This window comes from Pseudoliparis swirei, chromosome 17, assembly GCF_029220125.1.
Source record: "Pseudoliparis swirei isolate HS2019 ecotype Mariana Trench chromosome 17, NWPU_hadal_v1, whole genome shotgun sequence".
NCBI classification, from domain to species: domain Eukaryota; kingdom Metazoa; phylum Chordata; class Actinopteri; order Perciformes; family Liparidae; genus Pseudoliparis; species Pseudoliparis swirei.
This window is the reverse complement of record NC_079404.1, coordinates 13,286,199-13,310,245: the sequence shown is the minus strand read 5'-3', so window position 1 is coordinate 13,310,245 and position 24,047 is coordinate 13,286,199. Positions and strand designations below refer to the sequence as shown.

The 24,047-nt window shown below is 41.1% G+C and overlaps 1 protein-coding gene across 1 annotated transcript; it reads left to right on the top strand.

Moving 5' to 3' along the window:
* Positions 1-10,112: 10,112 nt before the first annotated feature.
* golga7bb (golgin A7 family, member Bb) lies at positions 10,113-23,087 on the top strand. Its single transcript, XM_056435826.1, has 5 exons — positions 10,113-10,163; positions 15,703-15,828; positions 17,092-17,244; positions 21,184-21,285; positions 22,583-23,087. The coding sequence occupies exons 1-5, from the start codon at positions 10,152-10,154 to the stop codon at positions 22,667-22,669; spliced, it is 480 nt and encodes a 159-aa protein (XP_056291801.1). The 5' UTR covers positions 10,113-10,151; the 3' UTR covers positions 22,670-23,087.
* The last annotated feature ends 960 nt before the right edge of the window (positions 23,088-24,047 follow it).

Below are 24,047 nucleotides of genomic sequence, written 5' to 3'. Positions count from 1 at the left end.
GGAGGGTGAAACATTGAATCGGGTCAAATTGACCCGAAGGCAACACAAGGGTTAAAAGCCCGCACGCTGCCGGAAGCTGCTGTTATTTTGCTGGTCATCTTTTGTTCTCCGTTTAGGTTTTTCCTGTTAACCGTACTTTATGTGTTGGTGAGTGAAACGTGTTTTCAACTCCTCTGTATGTTTAGTATGTGTCGAGGAAGAAAGCTGACTGACTGTTATCTTAAGTGAGAGGGGGATGAGAGAGGGGGGAGTCTTTGGAGGCATCCCAAGTCTCTTATTTGATATTTAGCTTAAACCAAAAGTGTTTCTGCATGGTCCACCATTTTGAAGGCCCTCTCAGCACTCCTATTTCTTCTCTGAGGAGCCACAAGTGAGGATGCATAGGGCAGCATTTACTGAAAATGTAAGACACGCCCCCTTTTGGCATATCAGTTATTGATTGACACTGCAGCTGATTGGACTGTTTCATATGGAGTGAAGACAGAAAACAAATTAAAATCAAGTTTTTTTAAATATTATTTATTTATAGAAATCATTTTCCGCTGTGATGGAAACGGGGATGTAATTTATGAGACTTGGACACGCACCCTTGACCTGTTGTCTTCTCCAGAACTTTCTATGACTGATTTGTTAATAACTTCCTCGGGGCGGAGTAGTGTCTCCATGCAGGTGTTCAACAGAACAAAACCCCAAATACCATCCCAGGTTTAACAACATTAATGTACTGACTTGTTTAGTATTCTTGGCTAACAAGTTCTGTCTATTCCCCTCAGAGCTGAAGCGCTGTTTTCCATAAATTCTTCTAAATGTATGTTTTGATTTAATAATTAAAACAGGAATCGTGGCACCGGAACAGAAGATGGTGGTTTATTAAAAACAGACTAAAACAATCCAGTTGTAAATATTCAGTTTCTTTGCCATTGTTGCCCCGATGATAGATAGTCTCAAGTTCTGCTGTTTTTTTGAGCTGGTCATTTCCCAAACACTGATGAAAAATAAAATAATTGCAGATGTTGTGTATCAGACAATCACTCACTGATTAAGTTTCTCTTGATCTGACGATTTATTTTAAATAAACACGGCTCTAAATATTATTCTTGCTATCAGGAAAGGGGATAAACTTGCATTCAGTGCTTCCTCTTGTCCTCCTATTCCAATGTTTGTCCATTTTAATTACATTTAACTATGAACATGCACTAAAGGGGCGAATGGACACGGAGGATCTTTGGCCTCCGACTGACTTTATAGCTCCGTGGATCTGAGGTGTGACTTTTTCTTACAATGGAAGATTATAAACCTTACGATAAAGGGTTAAATAGTGGAAGAGGCTTCGGGAAACCTGCCAGAATTGTATTATCATGCCTGGTGGTTTATATTTACTCAAATCCGAGGAAGTGAGTGCTGCCAATGTACAGTAGAGTTGGATGACAGGCTTCAATATTGTCCGTCGGGACTCTTGCCATCTGCTCTGCCATCTGAAGGCAGGAAACTCGCTGGCTTCAGCTTACCTTCGACTACACAGTCCACCAGCCTGTTCTGTACTTTAGCCACAGCCAGAAAGAGGCTTCCCAGCAGCCTCATTCTGCTCTCGCAATGAGCTACAACAAGGCGCACTTGGCATACAGCCTGAACCCTCATGTTCATTTATGATTACAGTCATTTTCATATGGTCTGATTGAGAGCTGTGTTACTGATTTAATGTAGGACACCTGCATTAGTCCTTTCTTCTCTGGAACCTGATCATGTGCAATTATGAGGATAATTTAGTGAAAAGAACATTACAGTGACAGTAATAGAAAATGTGTTATGATCTCTCAGCTTCTCAGCTGTACACCTGGTGTTTCATGTATGCACTCAGTCCTCACTCAGAAAGCACAGGATCCTTTCGCCCTGTAAACAAACAGCAGCCAGATTTGCTAGATGTTTGATGGAATAAGTGCATTTTAATCTGTGCAGAGACTTGGCTGTGAAAATTAAATCTACAGCCAAAAAGCACATCAAAACTTTGAGGGGGGATTTTTTGTTTCTTCTGTCTTTTCCTCTCTTTCCCCTGACGTGCTCATTTTTCTTCTCTCAGTAGGACCACTGCTGGTGGCGGTCTCATTACACCTCACTACGTTACAGAGCTCTCTGTCATGGGGCTCGATCCAACAGCTTTCACACTCATTGCAGCAGTATCACTGACCGGGCTTTACTGTGCAAAGTCCTGAAAGCTCATAAATTCTGTATGTTTAACAAGTCAACCTTTCGTGTCTGGTGTCTTGCCAAAAATGCTTTAAAGCCACAATTGGCATCAGCAAAAGGAGAACTCTTTTATTTCAGTTATTGTGTCCTCTACTCACCCCAGCATCCATTCAAAGTAAACTGGACATGGGACTCTCCAAACTTGTAAAATCACCTATTATGTAAGAATCACATAGTCTTCTCCTTTTCATCCCCCTCTTTTTGCCCCATTTCTTCTTCCTGGCAGTACAGCATAATGCAGCGTCATCGATCTCCTGGCAGGACGACCCTCTGTCTTCATTATTGGAGTAAGGCCCTTTTTTCTGTCTCAATTCACTGTGAGTGGAGCTGTGTGTATGTGTATATGTGTGTTTGTGTGTGTGTCTGCATAATCAACTCACTTCCTCCCATCAGCTCTGTTGAAATTCTTCATACATGCTTTTATTCTGTAATATCAAGTTTATATGAATACAGTAACAGTCTATATATATGTGTGTGTGTAAAAATCTTGTTATAATCTCACTCGAGAATATGAATCAGAACAGGATTAGAAATTCAAAACAATTCTACCTTTTACAACAACAAAAAATTGCTGAATATTCAATTAGCATTTACAAGCTTAAGCGACCCCCGACCAAAGCATGAACTCACATCATTGCACGATTGCCATTAAAATGGCTTTCTGTGAGCCCATGGCTGCTGTTTGATCGCGGTAACTTTGATGCTCGGCTCTGAGGGACATTGGTAGCATATGATCAAACAGACTTACACAAGCAAAGACAACGCAGACTCAAAGCATATGTTTTATTTCTTATGGCTAAAATCAAACAAAAACATTGTAACACAATAGACAACAAGAAAACAACACTGTAAAACCCCAGAGCAACAGTGAATGTTCTTCCAAGAAAGTTAATTATTGATTATTTAGAAATACATTTCCACTGCAAATCTTTCTTAAAGGAAAAATCCCCTCATGCCAGAGCAATAACTTTGAATTTTAGGACTTTTTTTTACAAGACACGGTAGCAGGCACTAAGTTGAGTGAAGCCATAGCAACAAACCAGACACACAAATGTACGTGTGCTGTGAGTTCCACTCGCTCAGGGGGAAGCTATGCTGAGATATTTTCTCTGCTATAAAAGCCTTTCCACATGTGTACAGGAGCCAACGTACCTGTCGATCATTTTAAAGAGCCGTTGCTGGACACAGTTGCAATAGAAAAGTAAAGTATTATCATCTCTGCGGCTGCAGCATGGACCATCTCAGCGGGAATCTGTTGGCTCATCGCGGTTCTCTCGTCCCTTTCCCTCTGGCAGTGGGTAAACTGAGGGACCGCAGTTGTCACCACAGCCTGCAGTGAGAAAATGATTATTCAGTAAAACAGCGACACATTTTTTATTCTTATAAAAAAATGTAATACAAAATGTGCTTAATGTCAGTTCCTTTTGTCGTCACAGACCACCTCAAAACAAGCGGGTAATTTAATTTGTTGTTGGCTATTATTCTCTTCACGGCTAAATTCACAACATTGTTGCGCAAAAGGGATTATGTGCACACAAATCACAATAACTCTGTCTTTCCATAGTTCTGTTTGTATCTCTCTCTCTCTCTCTCTCGCCCCCTCCCCTTTTCAATCCTTTGCAACCAATGTCTGTGATAGCCCAGAGGAACTCAGTCCTGCTGATGTCTCTTCCTTGATCTGAAATGCATTAGAGGAAGATCTGGTCTGCCTCTGGGCCGTATCTCTGTCATTCCAGCTGTCCTATTCAATTGCATTGTAATACTTGTTTAGCCTGCTTGGAATTAATAAAACATTTTATAGTGTTGGATTACTATGCAGTTCACTTGGGATTGTCCCATTTTTATTTTAGTGAGTGCCTGATTTTCTTTTGTTTCCATTTGTTTTCAGAGAGCAGTTTTTTGGTGCTTTTCCATGTTAGACAACATACGAAATTTACAGATATGTTCATCTGTCTGCACTAGCTTGGCTGCGGCCAACTCTTGCCTGTTTTTCCTCAAACTAGCACTTGAACGCTTCACTTGTATGTAGAGTCCACAAACAGACCCCAAATAATCCAGCCTGTACTTAAAGATGCAGGAAGTGTGGGAGACTAATCCAAATAGCAGAACCACAGATGACTTGTGGAGTTCTTTTTAGTTCGACTTTGGTATCCAAAATATTGGATGGCATTTAAGGAAATGTTTATTTGCTTTTAAAGAAAAAGAAAAGGTATCATATATATTTTGGTTTGCGAGTTCTCATTTCCTGTCATGTTGGAAGAGAACAATATATTATTCAATGTGCTCCTCTGACAGTATCTGTGTATTTGTGTGTGAGAGAGATTCTCAACTTGTGGCTAAGTCAATAGGAGAAGGTTGTTTGCTGTGGCACACTGCCCAGACAACGTGGAGATGGAAAACACGGTATGCATGAACACAAATCTTGCATCACTCCTTCATTCAGGTAGCACGTACATGCAAAAGAAAAATCTGATGACAATGTAAGACACATACCAGCTGCACTACGTAAACAAAACTGTTCCAGTGCTCAAATCCTGCCAGCAGAGGATCATTAGGACAGTGTGCAAACCTCCCAGGAAATACAATCTGCTCCAAACTTTTCAACTCAAACTCGATTGTCAAGGAGAGGAAGAGGTCGATGCTCCTGGACGACACAGTCACACTCAAAGACACAAGTCTTCATGGCGACAACCAAACACACGAAAAAACACACTGGTGTTAGTGTGGGGAATGTCGAGGATCGCATTGATTTCTGAGCATCTGATGCAGGCACACAGACACATTCACACGTGCATGTAGTATAAGCAAGGTCATTCAAACTGTGTCTTGCAATACGTTCAAATATCTGGAGTCTGTTGTTCAGCGTGGCCACAAACTATCGGAACAAAAGGTTTACTGCGAATGAACAGGCTTATATTCGGCTCAAATGTTTATTACCACATGTGGATTTATTTATCAAAGTTTCCTGCACACAAAAACACACACCAAAGTCCTCAAATAGAAGAAACATAGATGGCAACAATTCCTCTTCATTTTACCATGAGTCTTTAATCAAAAGCAGTTATCAATAATCGCTTGAATTATTATGTTTTTATTTCTGTCCAAATTACCTAAAGATGGAAATAAAAGAATAAGTAAAACAAAATGTTTTATGAAATGTAAGGACACAGCAGAGGTGGTGGTGTAATGAACCTGACAAGTCAAAAGCCCATTAACCCAGAAACGTTGACTCAAGTCTCCATGAAATACTAAAAGTGTAGGGAAATAAGAGAAGAGAAGCCGCAGTTACAGTTAGAGTTTTCTTTAGTTCTTTTTTTCCCTTTTCGTTGGGGGGTCAATATCACCATCTTCAACATTAGCAGCACAAGCTTCAAATAGTAACTCGCAGTTTTTGGAGTGAAGCGGAAACCAAAAATGTTTGGCTGGAATAAATATTTCATTAAGTATAACATTTTTAAAAAGGCAATATGTGTGTGCTGAGTGTGTGCATGAGACTGTGGTGCTATGGGTCATTATGATAATTTCAGGTTTTGGCAAAGTTATTCTTTTCTGCTGAAGTGCAGATTCAGACAAATGCTGGAAGACCAGAATGAGATGTAATATGAATACACATTCTCAATATGAATAGGAATGCACATGTTTGAATGTAACAACCCAGTAAACCTGTGTTTTTTTTGGTAGGGCCATCCAATCATTTTCAATGCAAAAATGTATAAAAAACGCATTTCTACTTTGTAGTTAAATATTTATTCCAACATAATAGGGAGAGTTTATTCATACAATTCAGTATATCGGATTGGATCAAATCTTGAAAATATTTTTTTCAAAAGGAAAAAAAGGATTCAGTAATTGGATTGGATCACGTAATCCAATCTTGTTCTTGATCCAGATCAAACCTTGAGTTTGGGTTTTTCAAAACTTTCCAAACTGTCTTTGTTCATTAAACATTAATCACACTGACACAATCATCAGTCATTGATTTATCAAAAATAGTGTCTAACAATTGCATCTCTTATTGGTCGTCCAGTCGGGCCCTCATTCTGACAGAATGCCGGATATATCCATAATATATTTGTGAGTAAAGTATGTATTTATTTATTTGTTGTATGTCTTAGATGAGACTGCCTGTTAACAAGAAATGGACAATGGAGGGGGATGTTTATATTGTTTGTTTACTGTTCCGTTCAGTCCTATTTTCTGTTCAAATAAAGCATATTGGAGTGACCCCGCACTATTGTACCTGTTGTTCTTTACACATAGCTACATTGTGATCCCATTTAGACCACAGGTAATCCAGATTTGGTAATCCTGAACACTTTGAATCCGGAGAAGATTAATCCAATCCCACATTGCTTTGAAAAACCAGCATCAAAATATGATGGATTACTTGATCCTGGATAGCAGAAAAAGAGATTTCCAAATCTGGATCAATTTAATCCAGATTAATTTTTTTGAAAAACCGGCCCTGGTGTTCTCATGTTTTCTGTGTGCTTCATGTCCCTTACTCCCTAACTGTCCATGCTGGGTCTGTGCCCATTGATTTTACCGGGTCGGGTCTTTTTGAAAGAGAAGTTCTCGCGCTCACGCTTGCGCTGGCCAACATGTCGGGGGGAAAAAAGAAGAAAAAAAGGCACCTGATGAGAACGCGCAGCTTTTGGGCCAGATGACTTTGGCCCAAAGCTGAACCTATTTTAGGATGCTGATTGGCTAAATTGTATATCACTCATTTATATCTTTAATCAGTAATTGGCTAAACTGCTTCTTAGACATGTCTCTTCTGGGTCACAATGATATGGCCCCAGCACAGCTGAGAGGCAAACAGGAAGTGCAGGAAGTACAGAAAAAGCATATATGTTAAAGATATCCTATTTTACAAACATTACTGGGTATATTCCGTATGTCCAAAACATAAATATTGACAATTTCTATAATTTATAAATACACATAATATTATTATTATTTTGTAGAGGTGGGGCCAAACCCTTGTATTTTGGTGACTTCAGTTCATTACAGAATACCATTAAAATTAAGAATTCTTCACTTGCTCTGAAATAGCATAATGGTTTTCCTGTGTGTACATGATGACAGGGCTGATCAACTCTTTAGGTAACAACATGTCTTCAGCTGGCCCACTGTGAAATTGACACTTTTTGGTGAGACTGCCAGCCCCAAAAAAGCAGCAGAATTTGTGTTCAAATGCACACAATGACTTACTGTTGGTTTAGATTCCTCTCGTGGCCATGTGAAATATGAATCTGTCTGACTTGAGCTAAAGCAGATGTAGCATGACATCACACTGCTGTAAGACTTTGGAGGGGTGCCTGTAGGGTATAGATGAGTAAATAAAGTGTGACTTTGATATATCACTCCACACATCCGGTTTCCTAACAACAGACAAAAAGAGTATACAGCACGGTCTCATTCACAGGGCATCACATATCAAACTTTTGGAATGACCCTCTGCATTTGATACAGAGATATGAGACACACCGGGCTTTCAAGTAAAACCCATCGACGGCAACAAGAGAGGCTCAGAGCAACTCCTCCGTACGTCAGGTGCAGTGGAAACAGTGAGACAGTAGATGGTAGTTCAAACAAATGCAGGACTTTCACCCAGTAAACCGTGTTTTTATTTTACAGCATATAACTGATATTACGTTACATATGTGTCGACAGTCACTCAACCAAACAACTCTTTTAACTTCAGCAAGTACATTTGCTGTCTAAATCTATAAATGACGCCAAGGGGTACCCAGTGTGTTCAAAAGAAAAAGGTCTCGACCAAGCGTCTGTTTGGCTGTAAGTTGGTGTTTAATTTTCCCCCAAACCAAATCGATCATCTTTGACAACCATGACGACAAAGATTTCCGAACCAGAGCCAACATTTTTTTGTGCCTGGATCCAACCGAACCTCAACCAAGTGGCGACAGATCAGTACATTTTCATATTAAACACGTTCCATGACACAACACAAGTTACTGACCAAAGATGTCATCGTGTTGATATAAGCATCAGATCAGAAAACATTCATATTGGTCTTTTTAGAAGGACATGACAAACATATTTTGTTATTTTGTAGCACCACTAGTGGAACACATTTACAGTTACTGTTTAATATCAATCCAATAGTTTATTTTTCTTCTATTTAATGAGCATGGCATCCTGCTATGATTGCTAGATCATTTTAGTTGCTCATCCTATACATTATGCACAAATAATGAGCACTTATAGAATTGTATGTGCTGAATCGGTTCCTTATGTTAGATGTATGTGATGCGGTGAGTGTGTGCTCTGTATGTGTGTGTGTATGACTGAAAGCCTCGAGGACTCACAGGAGAATTCAGAATGGGGAATACACACACATGCATAGTCTTCTACCTATACCTTTTCAGTCTTTCTGTTTTGTCTATTATATAGAATAATATTGTCTTGTATTGCAATGATTGACTGAATAAAATACACAACCACAACAACAACAACAACATAATAAAACACGCAGATGTGAGTATAAATACACACCCTCCAGAGGAATCTCCGCCAGCGTGTGCATAGATAAGCATCTTTTCATGCAATCTGGAACTAGCAGGATCCTGGCAAATAATATTAGTTCTGCATAATTCTAATTTTGTTCAAGCTCTTCCATCTTATTTTAGATTTTGTTTCCATTCACAAGAGTTGGATCTTTCTGTGTCGTGGATTTATTTGTGTGCGTTCGAACATCTCTGCCAGGAATGTGATCTCAGTGGCCTATACCTCGGGGAATATGTATTGTAGTGACAGAGAAAGTGGCTAATTTGAGCACATATCATGACTCATGACATCAAACGAGTAAAAGTAAATGAGAGTTTTACCCCAAAAATAGCCTCGTCAATGTGATTTCACTAGCTGTCTTTCTCCCAACTCCTTTTATCGAATCAAAAACATGTTCCTGTCCTTTTGAGTGTCAAGACAACAACAATGTGAGCATTTACCTTGGCTGTTACATTCTTTTTAGTCATATTTGTGAATTTTAAGTAAGATCTTCAACTGCGTGTGAACTGAAAGAATTTGATATTCTTGAATAGGAAAAAACCCAAGTAGGCTCTGATGAATGTTTAATATGGCCACTTTCTAAAGGTGCATTAAACATATGCGCCACAGGATGAGTCACCGCAGCATCACCAAAACCAAAAGGTGTTTCTGCAGTAAACTAATGGATGGCTGCACAGCATCGAACAAATATGCTCAAATTCAATACATTAGAAAATCACTGTATGCTGGCAGTAACAAGTGATTAATGCGTCAGAGTAAATTCAGTGTAATATTTCCCTGCACTCTCTGGTGACTTAATAATGATGTAATATATTCTTAATCTGATGGGTGTCACCTTAGCACTACTTCTTCTAGAGCTGTAATAGCAACATATAGTTTTGTTTTGATTCTACTCTAATACAAAAGTGTTCGAATAAAGTTCAACATTAATGGATATTACATTCATATCTTGCCTTGGAGTGATTCCATGTGAGTTATTGTTGTTTTTGTAAATAGAAATGGAAACCAAAGCACTTAATTTGAATTATTGATAGTCAAGAACATTATTGATTGCCCACAGAAAGAAGCACAAGTCAAATACAATGGAAAATCACTAATTTGATTTCTAAAAGTCTGACCTCAAGGACGAACTCTGAGAGCAATTTAGTTTCGGTTTGTGCATTAATTAAAAATATTACGTAATTAGCATCCCCTCCCCTCCCCCTTCTCCATCCCGCGATAACACTCGCGGGGTGCGCGCTCACTCACGCACATATGTGCGCGCTCGTGCCTCCAGTCTTCCTGCCAAAGCCCGATAGTCGCGTTGTCCCACACAGCGCGTGCAAATGGTTGTCGTTTTTCAGCACGGAACTGATCCTGCACCCTCTGACTGCAACATGGAGACAGAGGTATGCAAACAAGCTCCTTCGCTGCCTTTTTCTTTGAGAAATGTCTGAACTAAGCTCAACTAAATATTATGCAACCCCGTTTGTTCTTTTTTCTTCTTCTTCTAAATGCAGGATGAGAAACGCAGTCTTGTAAACGGAATATCTTGATTGCTGTGCCTCCAATGTACGTGTTTTATTGTGGTGAATGTTGAATCCTAATTCAATCAAATGTGCCGACTGGACCTGGCTTATTGTGGATTGGAAGTCGTATCACAGAGAGAGTGCTGTCACTTTATATTACGAATGGAAATGTTTCTCATTAACGAGCTTCAATTTCACTTACTTTTATCTCACTTTATGAGCTCCGTAATTACTGTCAGATATATCCTGAGTTTTTTTTCTTCTTTTTTTCTTTTCTAACATACATAGTGCTTTTTCATGCATTTTCTAGCAAGCAACTAAAAGCAATGTCATTAACAGTATATAGATAAATATATATATATATATATATATATATATATATATATATATATACATCCAGAGATAGGCTCAAAGCCTAGGAGCCTGATGAGAGTGATGATGATGATGATGATGATGATGATAATCATGATGATGGAGTCAGCACCATGGACAGGGATAGTCTCTCCTGCTGTCTTTCCCGCTGTCATACTTTTAAATTAGCTTGAATGAGCCACATCGTGAATCAGCTCTCCATACTCGGCTCTCTTTGTGTCTGTATAAATGCAATCAACATGATTTGCAACTTAGAGCACGAAGCAGAAGATGCACCAGAAGAGAAGTCCATGACTGGCATGGTATTGTTTAGGCAGTGTCACATCGTGCAACTACTCCAAACAGCACCAAGAGTGTTTACTGGTGTATTTTTAGCCTCAGTATAGCCTGGTAGCTCTCAGGCCAGCACTTGTCCTCCCCCTCTTTGTGTCCTTGGTGATGTCACCATAAGACATAGCTGCCTTAGTTATCATATTTTAATCTTACTTAAGGAGACACAAATTACTTTGCAAGTTGGAGCCAACTTACTGAGTGTATACGTGTGGCCATGTGATGAAATGTATTTGGCTACATCTGAAAGCATCCAATGTTTAAGAGGGGTGAAGTTTAAGTGCAAGCTCAATGCTGCTGCAGCATAAGGTGCAGAGAACAGTAAGCTGGGCATGATTCATGAGTGTGTTTTTCTCTCTTTCTGAGCCTGCAAGTCATCAGCACAGTGGCCCTGATGGCCTTTGGTGGTGTGTCAGTATCCCTGTCCAAGCTCCATCAATCACACAGACATACACATGCATGTGCACTAACACAACATACAGTTCACATGCACACAACTGCATGCATGTGCAGCCAAGACAGGCTTTATGTTCATCACCCATCAATTATTTATGGGATATTAAATATAAAGAGGCTGCTGCAGTTTGTAACCGTGAGTGATGGCGTTTGAGATGAGCAGCACAGTTTACTTCCTATCTTTGATTTATCCACCTGCCTCTTTCTCTTTCTCTGTCATAGAACAATGACATTTATTTTGTTTCAAGTCAGCAAGTGAATACGCTAAGTGACGGAGTAACACTCAGCTTATACTGCAGACTGTTTGTGCTGAATGGACGGTCCCTGGATCCACTACTGCCAGATCCTCCTCTCAGTCTGTAGCCTGGCTCCAGTGTTACACTGTTGATGAATAATGTGTCGAAGCACAGTAATCATCTCAGGGGCTGGAATAGGCTCAGCTCTCCACTGGAACAATGCATCCACCTTTATCCAAAATGATTTCCTGTTCTAGCTTTGTCCTCACAGACACTGATCTTCCACAGAGATGTCATGGAAATGTGACTGTTTTCATAACACTGTTTAAACTGGCCAGCCCAGCTTGGCAGCGAACATGAAACATGCTACTGCCAATGGCAGAAAACCAGTTATGAAGAGATGAAAATAGAGGACTGAAAGTAAGAAAAATGCTGAACGGGCTTTAAATATTTGAGTGTATTTACCGTGCATTCTGTGCCCTTTGCCGACTGGCAGCACTCACCCGTGCTGGCGCTATGTGTACCTTCAGTCGGAGTGACTACACTCGGGAAACAGGTCATGGCAATGAGAGAAACACAGACCCACAGATCCAGGCTGGGGAAAACACATAAGGGGAGGATATCAGAGTAGGAATGACAAAACTGGTATCATCTTTTCTTATTTTCATTTTGGTCATGAGAGGTCATTAATGCATCATGTGTCATGTTTTGCTTCGGGTAATACATGTAGAAGTATATAGGGTAGATTCTTGTTTTACCTTTTCTTTTTTTGGTCTGCCAGTCACTATTTAGACTGCTTAGTTTGCCTGTTTTGTCATTTGTTTCTACATTATGTTTGCTTAATGCAATGTTTTTTATAAGCCTGGACATCTCTCTAACTCATTTTCATTTTCTTCTTATCAATGTGCAAACACAAATCAAAGAAAAAGTAACTGTGTGTGGGTGGAAGCAGAAGTCAGACAGTGCCACACGATGCAGAGCTTCTTAATAACGTCTTGTGTGATCAGTATGACATTCTAACATTGCCGTATGCTTGTGCACTATATTTAGACACATTATAGACTGATTTTGAACCCCGATAACCCACGCAGCAAAGTAAACATCAGCGCTCTCCCAACAGAAAACATTTATCTTAAAGGCTAAAATGGACACAGACAAGACCGCTCTGCCAGTAACAATAACACCACGTGACAAAAGAAATATTTGATGAAGTCCTTGAGTATTCAAGCAGAATAACTCTATCAGCTCTCTGGCAGTTGTAAATAATGTGTAAGAGCGTACTGTAAGATGTATCAGTTTTTACCTTGACTGCCAACGTCCCCATTCAATCAATCAGTTTAATTACTGGACCAAAAGTTCACTCAAACCAGGGGAGTGGATGTCCTCAGGGATTGCATGTTTGGACAAATAACTCAGTGTCTGGCTGCCACAGAGACACATGACTCCTGCTTGCTTTGCTCAGCTGTGAGCTACATGTAGCACAGAGATGTAAGACAGAGGTCAGGAGGTCAACAACAAGCCAAAACACACCGTGACGTCCCACTGGCCTGAATGAAGATCACGTGACACTTCGATGCCTCTGAACTGGATTTCTAGCAACTAAAACACAGGCATCCTTTCTTCTTTCTTCCTTTCTTGTTGTTGTATCTCTTTCTTCCTTTAACTTTTAAAGATTATTTTCTCCCTTTCCATAATAAGGAAAACGCAATGAAAGTTCTTTCATTGCATTTTTCTTATTTCTGCCCATATCTTACCTTACGTCATTGGTTACTTCCATATATCCTGATTTATTTATTCCAATTATTTTATCTCCTTTTATTTCCATTCTACTTTTCTTAATTCACGCCTCCTTTCTGTTTCTCTTTCTTGTCCTCCATTGTTCCTCCTTTTCTTTTTTAACCAATGTGAAAGCATGTAAATCCACAAAACTGGACAGAATCAACTCTTAAATTGGATACATGAGTACTTTTTGAATGCAGGACCTCTATTAAAGAATATTGCTCCCTGTGGTATTGCGTATACGCGTACTTCCATGATGTATACACACATACTGTATATACCGTCACCTACAGATATTCTCACAGTGACAAACAAAGAACTGGTATGATGAATCTAACTCTCAGCCAAATGACTAACTTGAATAAATGTTTCTCGCATGATGATAATTGCTTCTATTAAAAGAGTGACTTGTTGTTCATCATGATGGCCCGATGATAGCCGGGGAGGGGCAGTGTTATAAAGATGGAGAAGGCAAAAAGAAGGATATTAAAAGCTCTGGCAGGCAGAACGATCGAGTGACTGTGAGGTGATTTTGGCTGACAAAAATAGCAGCTTGGAGACTATTCTTGGTTGTGAGTGATATGCCTTGAATAGAGATGAAAGGCTGGCACTGTGCCATGCCTTCTTGCTTGGAAATGACTCTCTAGGGCTAATACATGCAGAGACTCAATTATAACAACACTGCAGAAGCTAGCCAAAGGTTGAACACAGGAAATATGATATATGTTTCTCTATAATATTTAGAGGCCCTCAATTAATAACATGTCTCTCTGTTTCTCACTATATGTCCCCTCCCCTGCCTCTCTCTGTCCCTCTGTGACCTCTGCTCAAGGCCTCCTCTTGCTCTCCATCCCTCACGTCCGTTTGGAAATGGGAAAAAGAGGTTTTAAGTTTGCTGCTCCTGCGGCTTGGAATTTGCTGCAGACAGACCTGGGTCTCCGGGAACCGGTCTCCTTAGGTGTTTTTAAAAATAGATTGAAAATATTGGAGGGAAATTCATCTAGCTGTAGATGTTTTATATGACGGAGGTATGTGCTCCTGTGTGAGCTGGGTTGTGTTGACTTGAGTCTTAGTTTTGGTTTTATTTCATGCTGTGATTTTGTTTTTCTTTTTTTAAATATTGTCTGTCACTGTTTTATGTTGTATTGTATGGAACTTTGTGTGACGTGCTAGTGCTGCTGTCTTGGCCAGGACATTCTTGTAAAGGAGATTTTTAATCTCAATGAGGCATTTCCTGGTTAAATATATTTAAAATTTAAAAAAATGTAAAAAAATGTACACTCCTACTGTATCTCTAATTGCCATCCTCTTGAGGCTAGTAATTTAGATCAGCAGGGGACAAGTTAAACTGGCCCACTTGCTGGCTGCTGTATTCTTCTCAGGGGAATAAGTGTTCGGTGTAAACCACACCACTCACAAAACACCAACGTGCTTTAAAGGGGTGTCTTTCCGAGTGTTCATTATTACTGGGCTTATTGATGTTGGAGGGATGCAGTGAGAAAGCTGACTATGTTGATGCTGTCACCGTACCATTTTCTTACCATGTAGCCCGGTAGCATGAAAAATACGCCTATCCAGCAGGTAATATTTGATCATTTTCCATAAGGAATCTTTTCTCTCTCTGTTGTATCTGGTGTGGAGACGCAGTAATAATAATAACTTTGTTCATCACCATTAGTTACAACGTGCTTCACAATAAGATAGCTAGCAAATACAAATCTGTCAGATGTAAAGATAAGCCGATACTAAATGTGCCTGCCTTAGATTAACAGGAAGAGAGTTCCACAGTTAAGGGGCCTGGACAGCAAGGGCCCGGTCACCTTTCGTGACCAGTCGTGAATGTGGAACAGTCCGTTAAGGCCCTGCCCAAAGAGCTCATAAGGATTCCTCAGATCACTATAGGAAAGAGGCAGATTATCCTTTAGGCTTTAGAAAACAAGCAGTAAAATCATAAAATCAATTCTAAAACTCACAGGCAAGGATTGGTGTGTTGTGGTCATTTCTCTTTGTACGAGTCAAAAGCCTGGCAGCAGCTTTCTGTATCAGTTGTAGTCTTCGAATGAAATTCGTTGCAGTAGTCGAGTCTCGAGGAGATAAAAGCATGAATGACGCTGTATAGCACTGTAGGGTATCACACTGGATCTAAAAAAATACTAAATCAAAGAGCTGCTACTCTGTGAATTCATGAATGTGAATGTATATTGGACAACGTATTTAACATGTGCTTTTCCAATGAAACGGCTCAGTTTCATAATCTTCAGGAGCTGAGGCAAAGTGCATCGCTGATCACAAAGGTGTTCGTACAGAGAGACTACAGCGAAGGAACTGTCTGCCGCTTCCACACCAAGTTCCCCTCAGACCTCGACAACAGGGTGAGCACAAAACTCTCCTGACACAACAGAAACACTCAGTATAGGTGATATGATTACTACCAAGGTGCAGCCTGGACAAAATAACACATGTGAATGATGGATATTGAGTGCATTAAGTTACGTGTAGGTAGATGCCCTCAGTCTTTCCTCTCCATCCACAAATGAATACACACTTTTGTGTCATGACCTGCTGATCTCAAAAGAACAAGTAAGCATGACAACTTCATTAAACTATCACGGGTTTTCACGGGGAAAGCTCAGGTGCAGAAAAACAGCCTGGATTCCAGGTTTGAGTGACACAAAAAACACGTTTAACTGACAAGAAGGACTGGACGTAGGCGAATTGGCACACGGGACAAAAACACACAACAATCTGGCAAGTGACAAGGCAAAGACTGGGAGAATATATGAGGGGGAAAACACAGGTGTGGGGCATCGGGGATCAGAGAGACAGGAGTGGCTGGGGCAGGTGCAGGGAATGAAACAATCAGGAGAGGCTGAGGGAAGGTGAAGGGAATTAACCAATCAAGGAGACAGAGAAGAGGCTGAGGGCAAGTGCAGGGATCTAAGCAATCAAGGAGACAGAGGAGTGGCTGAGGGCAGGTGAAGGGAATTAAACAATCAAGACAGAGGAGACACAGAGGAGAAATAGAGGAGACACAGAGGAGGCATAGAGGAGACATAGAGGAGAAACAGAACAGGGCGTTACCTAAACATATGCTGTGTGTGTCTCTGAAGTTAAAGCTAAATAAGTCCTCATGCTTTTATTTCCCCTCTCCTATTTAGGAACTGTGAGAGAATGTGCTGTTTATTTGCTCTTTTTACTTTGCTGTATTAGCATCTGTAAATTATGTTATATCGGGGTATCATTGCAGATGTGTCTAGTAATTAGCATCTGAAGCAGCCAGTCTACACACAGAGCCAGGAAGAAACATAAACACAGAGTGAAACACAGGGGACCATTAATACACATTTGAAACACAAAATATTCTCTGTCAGATGCTCAAACCACTACCCATTGCTGTCACATGTATGAGTAATTTTCCATTTTAGCCTCAAGTTTCTTCTTCGTCTTCAAGTGAGGTGTGTTAATAAATGGTTTGACAAAGTAGGAGTAGAGCAGAATGCAGCTGGTATGTTTGGCAGGCTGTTTTATAGCAGCTTGCTCCCACAGTTCTACCAGAACACTTTTCTCTCATGGCTCTTTTGGTATGTTAATGCCTCCATATCTGTAACAGGATCTTTGTTTGTGTTTGCAAGTAGATTGAGCGAACCTTGCTCGAAGAGACGGTGAAGACCCTCAACTCTTACTTTGTGGAGGCCGAAAAGATTGGAGGGCAGTCGTACCTGGAAGGATGTCTGGCTTGTGCAACCGCTTATATCGTCTTCCTCTGCATGGAGACACACTATGAGAAGGTAAACAACAACATGGTGAATTAGTTTTGTTTGTTTTTGTATGGTTACTCAGTGTTTTCTTCTTGAAGAAAGTTAATTTTATGGAAGACAGAGTCATCATTCAAGAGGCCAAAGTCTGTTAAGACAACTTTGACACATGGATTGCAGAGCAAGTTTGATGAAGAATTCAGGGGGGATAAAATCTATGTTTTTCTCAGAATCAGAAACTTTTTATTGCCATGTATATTTACATATAAAAGGAATGTTTCATGGTGGGTGGTGGAAATCAGTGTATACTACAAATATCCATTAATCCTTTTTCTGACGCACATATCCTGTTCCAGGGGGCTCGAGAGTCTATCCTAGCTTGTATTGGGCGAGACCCTGGACGTTCTCAAAACTAATACATCCACACCCACAGACACAGTTTACCAATATTTTCGTAACATGCAAACGTCAGTGTAAGAAACACCTAGAAGAAACCCACAAAAACCCTGTGTTGTCATGGCAAATATTTAAACATTGAATAATTTGAATACAGAAATAGTCAAGGGATCAAGAGAAGGGAATGGATCTGGATCCTGTTAGCGTGCGTCCTTGTGGGGATATGCAAGCTCAACCACTATTCATAAACTGTACAGCTGGTTATTATATACTCCACTGCCCATTCTCAAGACTTATTTACTGTGCAATGTTATGGAAGCCAGTTCTCTCGAGCACACACAAACATCTAATTGTGTGTTGTAATGCACAATGAGTCTCGGAGGTCAGAACACGAAGTTATTTACACCCACTGACAGCGGCAAAGCCAAAATGCAGACGTTACGATCTGATTCTCTCTTGCACAATGTCGCCTCTCTCCATTCACTAGCTCATACAATCAGATCTAAAGCCCACACCTGCGTGCCGATGGGCAAGGCATAGCATGCAAACTGTAATGTGCATTTCCCTTCAGCAAAACCAATGTGTTCATTTTGAAAAAAAGGGCAGGTGATTTGTGTGGCCGAGTTGCAGCTTTTCACTCACCTGAGATGGAACAAGAACACGCACATCGCTTTCACATACAGTGAGTTTGATTAATCCTCTTGTGACTGTGTGGGTACCTGCCAGAGTTTTTAGACGAAGCTCGTGTGGCGTGAAGTCCCAGCATGCCTCTACTTTCTGATCTCTGTCACCCACAGCATTCATCTCCCTCGTCTTGTTGCATTATGTAAGCACTTCTTTTTATCAAAGCAGTTCAGGGGCACTGCCAGGGAGCTTGACCGAGAAACACAAAAGAACCTGCTGCTTGAAGCCAGGCAGAAACGGCCTGGTCTGAGGCTGCTTTCCTCTCCCTGTCAGCTGGGTGCCGCTCCATTGAGTCGCTCAGATGCTATCGATGCCACCAGAGAGTTGTTTATTTACTTGTTTAACTTGATCATCTGGGCTGAATGATGACTGACGATGATCAAATGTACCCACCCAAGTTGATGCTGGTGTCTAGCTTTGTGTGTGTGTGCTGATAAAGAGGTTACACATCATTAAGTCTGGACCAGTGAGCAGATTCATTGGACCTCCTCATGCTTACATCGCCTCCTATCAAAGGACACTGATTGCGCCAAGCAAGTCAGAACAAGATACATGAGCGCACAGGCATTCGTAAAGCTTCCCTCACGCAGACTATGCGCACTACGTCTACTATTTTGTGTTCTTCTATTATTCGTAAGAATGTGCCTGCACATATGGGACTCACTCAGACACATGTATACGCACATAACTCCCTTTATATTGCACTTGGGGACTCAAACAACTTACATTGTAGCAGAGGAATAAACACTCGTTGACATGTGTGTAGAACAGACTGTGACACCTTCGCTTCTAAGTCGATATACACACACTCGCAAAAGCTTTCCCTGAAGGGCTGTCACAGACATGCCAGTACGATATTGTTGTGCTGAAGAAGATTGAGCTGCCCTAAGAACTCGCTCACAGCGAGAGGGTTGGCCTTTTCATTGGAAGACAATAACCCCATTAGAGGCCTCTGTGTGTCTCTTGTTCTTCTCTTTGATGGAGATTATAACAAAAGACACAGTTTGTGTTGTGATTGTTGAGATACAGTCATTGTTCCAAGATGAATATTGATTGTTTTCTGCTTAGGTACACTTGACAGACATCTGACTGATCTAAAGCAGCTCAATGGAGCAAACCGATGCCTTTTTATTGGCTTCTTATGGCTTTTCACTGAGGAATTCCATGTCTTGTTTGCTCCCCGATTGTAACAGTATCCAGACATTTCATTGCAAAAGGCTCTACTGCTTCTTCGTCCAATTGGAGACAGAAAGAAGTATTTGTGGTCTGTGGTTTAGTCTCCACTAGCAGGGGTCACTACATTAGCAGCTGTGCCTGCAGCTGTAACAGGCCTTTGACATCCCAGAGGAGGGCTCAGTGTGTTGCTCAGTCTCTATTGTTTTAATCTCTCAGGGCTGTGTGCTGCGCTGACCTTTAGTTCACTTATGAAAGGGGAAGTGAATCTGCCATGTTTGTTACATCAGACAACATTCAAAGGATAATTATAGCTTGTAACTTGTGTTAACAATTAATTGCTAAAACCAAGTATGGCACAAGTGCTCAAACACTCATTCTGGTTTGAAAAATAGTGAAAATATACTCGGTTAGACAGACTTTCTGTTTCTGGCTAAATGTTTGCTTGGTTTCTAGCTTAACTGGACTTGCCATGCTCCCATATCTCAACAATTAACATGCTGACTTTAAACAAATGTGTTAAAGCAACACAAAATAGACAAAAGTTGTTACAAACTGACGGTGAATACAGTAGAATATTGTTTTTATTCTTTAAGTGATACAAATGTGTGATGTTTTAGTACAGACAGACTAAAGATTGCACCTCCTTTCTAGGAGTGGTGACAGCTCTCTCTGTGTACATGAGGCCCTGTGAAGCGTGGTTTAGCTGATTGACGTGGTTGGGCAGAGGCACGGCGCGTCAGCGTTGTTGTTGTCCACAGAAGCATAGCTGAGGCTGAATAAGCTGCTCAAATGATGACGCATTCTTTAATATCTGTCCATTTAGCATCACCGGGCATCAGACAGCAGTCGTTTGGTTGCTATCATGAGACGACATCACAGTGCTTGCACACTCAGTGCATTGGTAATGCGTGGGAGAATGTATACAGGCATGCTCGTTTGAATTTCTGTGCCAAGGCATTGGCTGAACTCAGTGCTCAGATTCACTCCGCTGCTGCTTTGTGGTGTTTAGCACATTTTATGCAACACTCACTTGCAAAACTGAGATGTCCAGTGCCAATGTAGTCCAAATAAACTGTCCATCTGGAATTTTAGATTGTTTCCAAATTGGCCCGACAGTTAACCAAGGCATGACATTTAGCCTGAGAGAGCCATCTTTGGAATTAGCAACTGAAGCTTCCAAAATGGAAAACTTCAGAAAGAGAAAAGCTCATGCTCCTTCAATTTTAGTAATTCAATTCATACAGCCTTGCCTGACATGAGTGGATTGGAACTATGTTTGAAAATAACTGCTGTACTTAGAGCATAATGGAATTACTTTGAGTTTAGATTATAATGTTCAGGAAAAATAAAGATGGGCAATAACTCGAGAGTCAGTATCGAATGGCGTATGATTACTATGCAAAGAAGAATTTGAAACTAATTTCTTCCATTTTTCATTTTTTCCACCCAAGACAACACAATATGTTAAAGTTGCTGCAGCTTGTTTAGCCTCCCTTAGGTACATGGTTATTACATGTATCATCGAGCACTTTGTAAAGTAATTTGAAGGTAATGGATCCCCAGTTGGAATGTCTTTTCAGATTATTTTCTGCTAGATCACAAGTTCTGCTCGTGGTTTTAGGTTTTCATTATGCCTCCATGGTCTCGAATCCGGATTTTCTCCACATGTACCTCTGACCTTTTCTAACCCCTCCCTGCCCCAATGTTTTACCCCAGGTGCTGAAGAAGATATCCGGCTACATCCAGGAGCAGAATGAGAAGATCTATGCTCCGAGAGGTCTGCTGCTAACAGACCCCACCGAGAGAGGAATGAGGGTTGTATCCTTTACTCATCCGCTGCTTGAAGTGTGTAAGAAATAGATAAAGGATAAAGGGCAGTAAGGCATATACAAGACTGAGAGGAGGTAACCATAGTTTAGACTTAGAGGCTGCAGAAACCAGGCTTCAACGTCACCAGTTAAAACCACTGGAACTGCTAGAAACATCTGGGTAGATACATTAATATATCCTCTTCCTCATAAATTACCATCAAGGTACCCTTGAATCAGGCACTTAAACTCCAGCTGCTGCAGAGGAGCTGCTCAATGGCCAACTGTCATTAACACGAGGAATTCTGACGCAGGACAAGGCTGAAAACAACATGCATGCTCCGTCGCATGGCCTTTGATAAGAAAAGGTGAAAAGGAAACAAGGTGATGTAATATAATAGCAGATGAAGATGTGTATGCACTTGTGATGTTATGCTTTGTTTGCTCAGGCCATCTTGTTCTGTTTTTGGTTTTTTTATTCCAAAATAAGGTGCTCTTTTTAAATGTTTCTAACCAGAAGAGGCCAGATATGTGTCTCTTCTTGTCAGTCGGAGTGATGCCAGCACAGTTCCTCATGTAGTTAAAAGGCAGAGAGAGAGGGAAAGTGTCAAGTAGACCATCACAAATGATCTGGCGCAAAGAACAAGCTCCAGGTCACAGGGACAACCTATTACAGGGCACATAGTAGTCAACACAACCCTGTTTGTGAAAGCTAGTTAGAGACCTTTTCTCCCAAAGAACCGCAAAGCATGTGTCTCACTTCTATCACAGCTTTTAGGCACATTGAGATCGGAAATCCGAACATCTAGTTCGAGTGCTATTGAGATATCTGTTCCAACTATGACAACCTGTTTCAAGCAAAGATAAATTGTGTTTGGAGCACCTTGGAAACAAGACTGAGACAGGGGATGAGTGTAAATCTGTGACACAGAGGCTGGGGAAGGAGCAGCGGCAGACACAGTGACTTCTTGTATGTTTTTGATTTACTTTACTCATTCACGCCCGTCACTGATCGCTCCAAGTAGGAAAGTCTCATGAGTACATCTCAGTTGTTTAAGCTGCATACACTCAGATTAACATGACAGCATTTTGGGATGAAAAATGAAGTGTGAGCAGTACGTAAATGTGTTAGTTTAATAGTATTGTAGTCCGAACTAGCTTTAAGGTTACATGTGAGCAGAGGGTTTGGATGTGACAGGATCCAGACTGTCAGGGATTGTGGAACTGTATCTGCCAGCACTTTATTAACCGTGTATTTTTAATACTCTCTCTGTCATGATGATCCTTGACATTCTCCGTGTCCTCAGCTCGAGATCAGTGTGTTTGAAGACCGGGGCTCAGGCGGCTCCAGTCCGAGCAGCAGCATGTCGTCGGCAGGTAGCAGCGCTCGGTGACTGGAGGGGCAGCGCCAGGCTTACGGGTACCACCACAGGGGCAGCGGGACACTTACCAACATCCGTATGCTGAAACATGAGAGCACCAGGTTCTAAGACAAGTGGACGGCAAAAAGGCGACGAGGTGATCTACAGCATTCACTCTCTTCCTGCTGTGACTTACGATGTACCACCTGGAGAACAGGAGCTGGTTTACACAAACACAACAGAACGTGCACATACACAGCAGTCACATGTACACGCCAGAGTGTCTGTGAGGGAATATAGTTCACTCTCCAACAGCTATCCAAACTAAAATAATCACGATTTATTTTCTTCCCATGTCTCTGTTCAACTTTCCTCTCATTCCATCACATCTGTTGTTTTCATGAGTCACAGCATCTCTGTTGTGCGGCTGATTCAGCAGGCGTACCTTCGATTAGACTGGATATTTAAGCATGATTGTTTTCAGGGCAGTCACCGTCACTATGTCTATCTGTTGACGTGTCGGCAGGGTAGTCTCAGGTCTGTATAGCAGCCCTGCATTCTGGAAGGAGGAACAGTCCCAGCCTCCTGGCAGAACCAATGTTCTCAGGTCTTGCTGAATGATTGCATTAATGTCAGGTGGTTGGGGTAAAGCCACTTTGAATGCTGGCAAATTAGGCCTGCTGTGGGACCGCTCCGTTCTACGCTCTGTTCACATGCATTTGGCTTCAATATCAAACAGCTAACAGAGAGCACCTTGGATGATTTATCCTTCTCATTCACAGCAGTGGATACTAGTGATGCACATCACAGCTGTAAGTTACACACACACACACACACACACAAAACTGTAAACCATGCCCAGGGTTTTGTCATACATACATACAGACACTAGCAACATGCACACACATGTATATATATATATATATATACAGACACTAGTGGCCATGTGTTCCTGCACACAGATTCTGGCAGACGTGGATTTGGAGTCGACCCAAGCAGCCGATATTCTCTGTGATCTCAGCTCAATGGGAACGCAAGCAAACCCGGGCCCCTTGAGCCTGTGCTTGTTACCCTTGCAGTAGGTGCATGTATCCGGTGTGTTGTGTATGCGCCATCAGTCCCTGTCTTTCCAAGTGTGAGATGAGAGCTTGCTAATCATGAAGGAGACGTAATAAAAGAAAGGATCAGTGTCCCAAATGAGAACCGAACATATTGACACATTTGGTTTCGGGAAAGTAAATAATGTGTGCTGCTGTCTCTTTAGTTGTTTTATCATTGGTACCACTATGACTGTTAATGACGGGTGTGTGTAGGAGAATCGGCACACTCAGACATCAATAACTCAATCCCAAAAAAACATGTAGAACATCATTTTTATTTGACATGCACATGACAAGATTGAGAAATGCAA

Excerpts from the sequence above, each read along its gene's own strand:
- golga7bb (XM_056435826.1), top strand. Across the intron at positions 15,829-17,091 it reads CCTCAGACCTCGACAACAGG|ATTGAGCGAACCTTGCTCGA; the intron begins GTGAGCACAAAA and ends GTTTGCAAGTAG. Across the intron at positions 17,245-21,183 it reads TGGAGACACACTATGAGAAG|GTGCTGAAGAAGATATCCGG; the intron begins GTAAACAACAAC and ends GTTTTACCCCAG.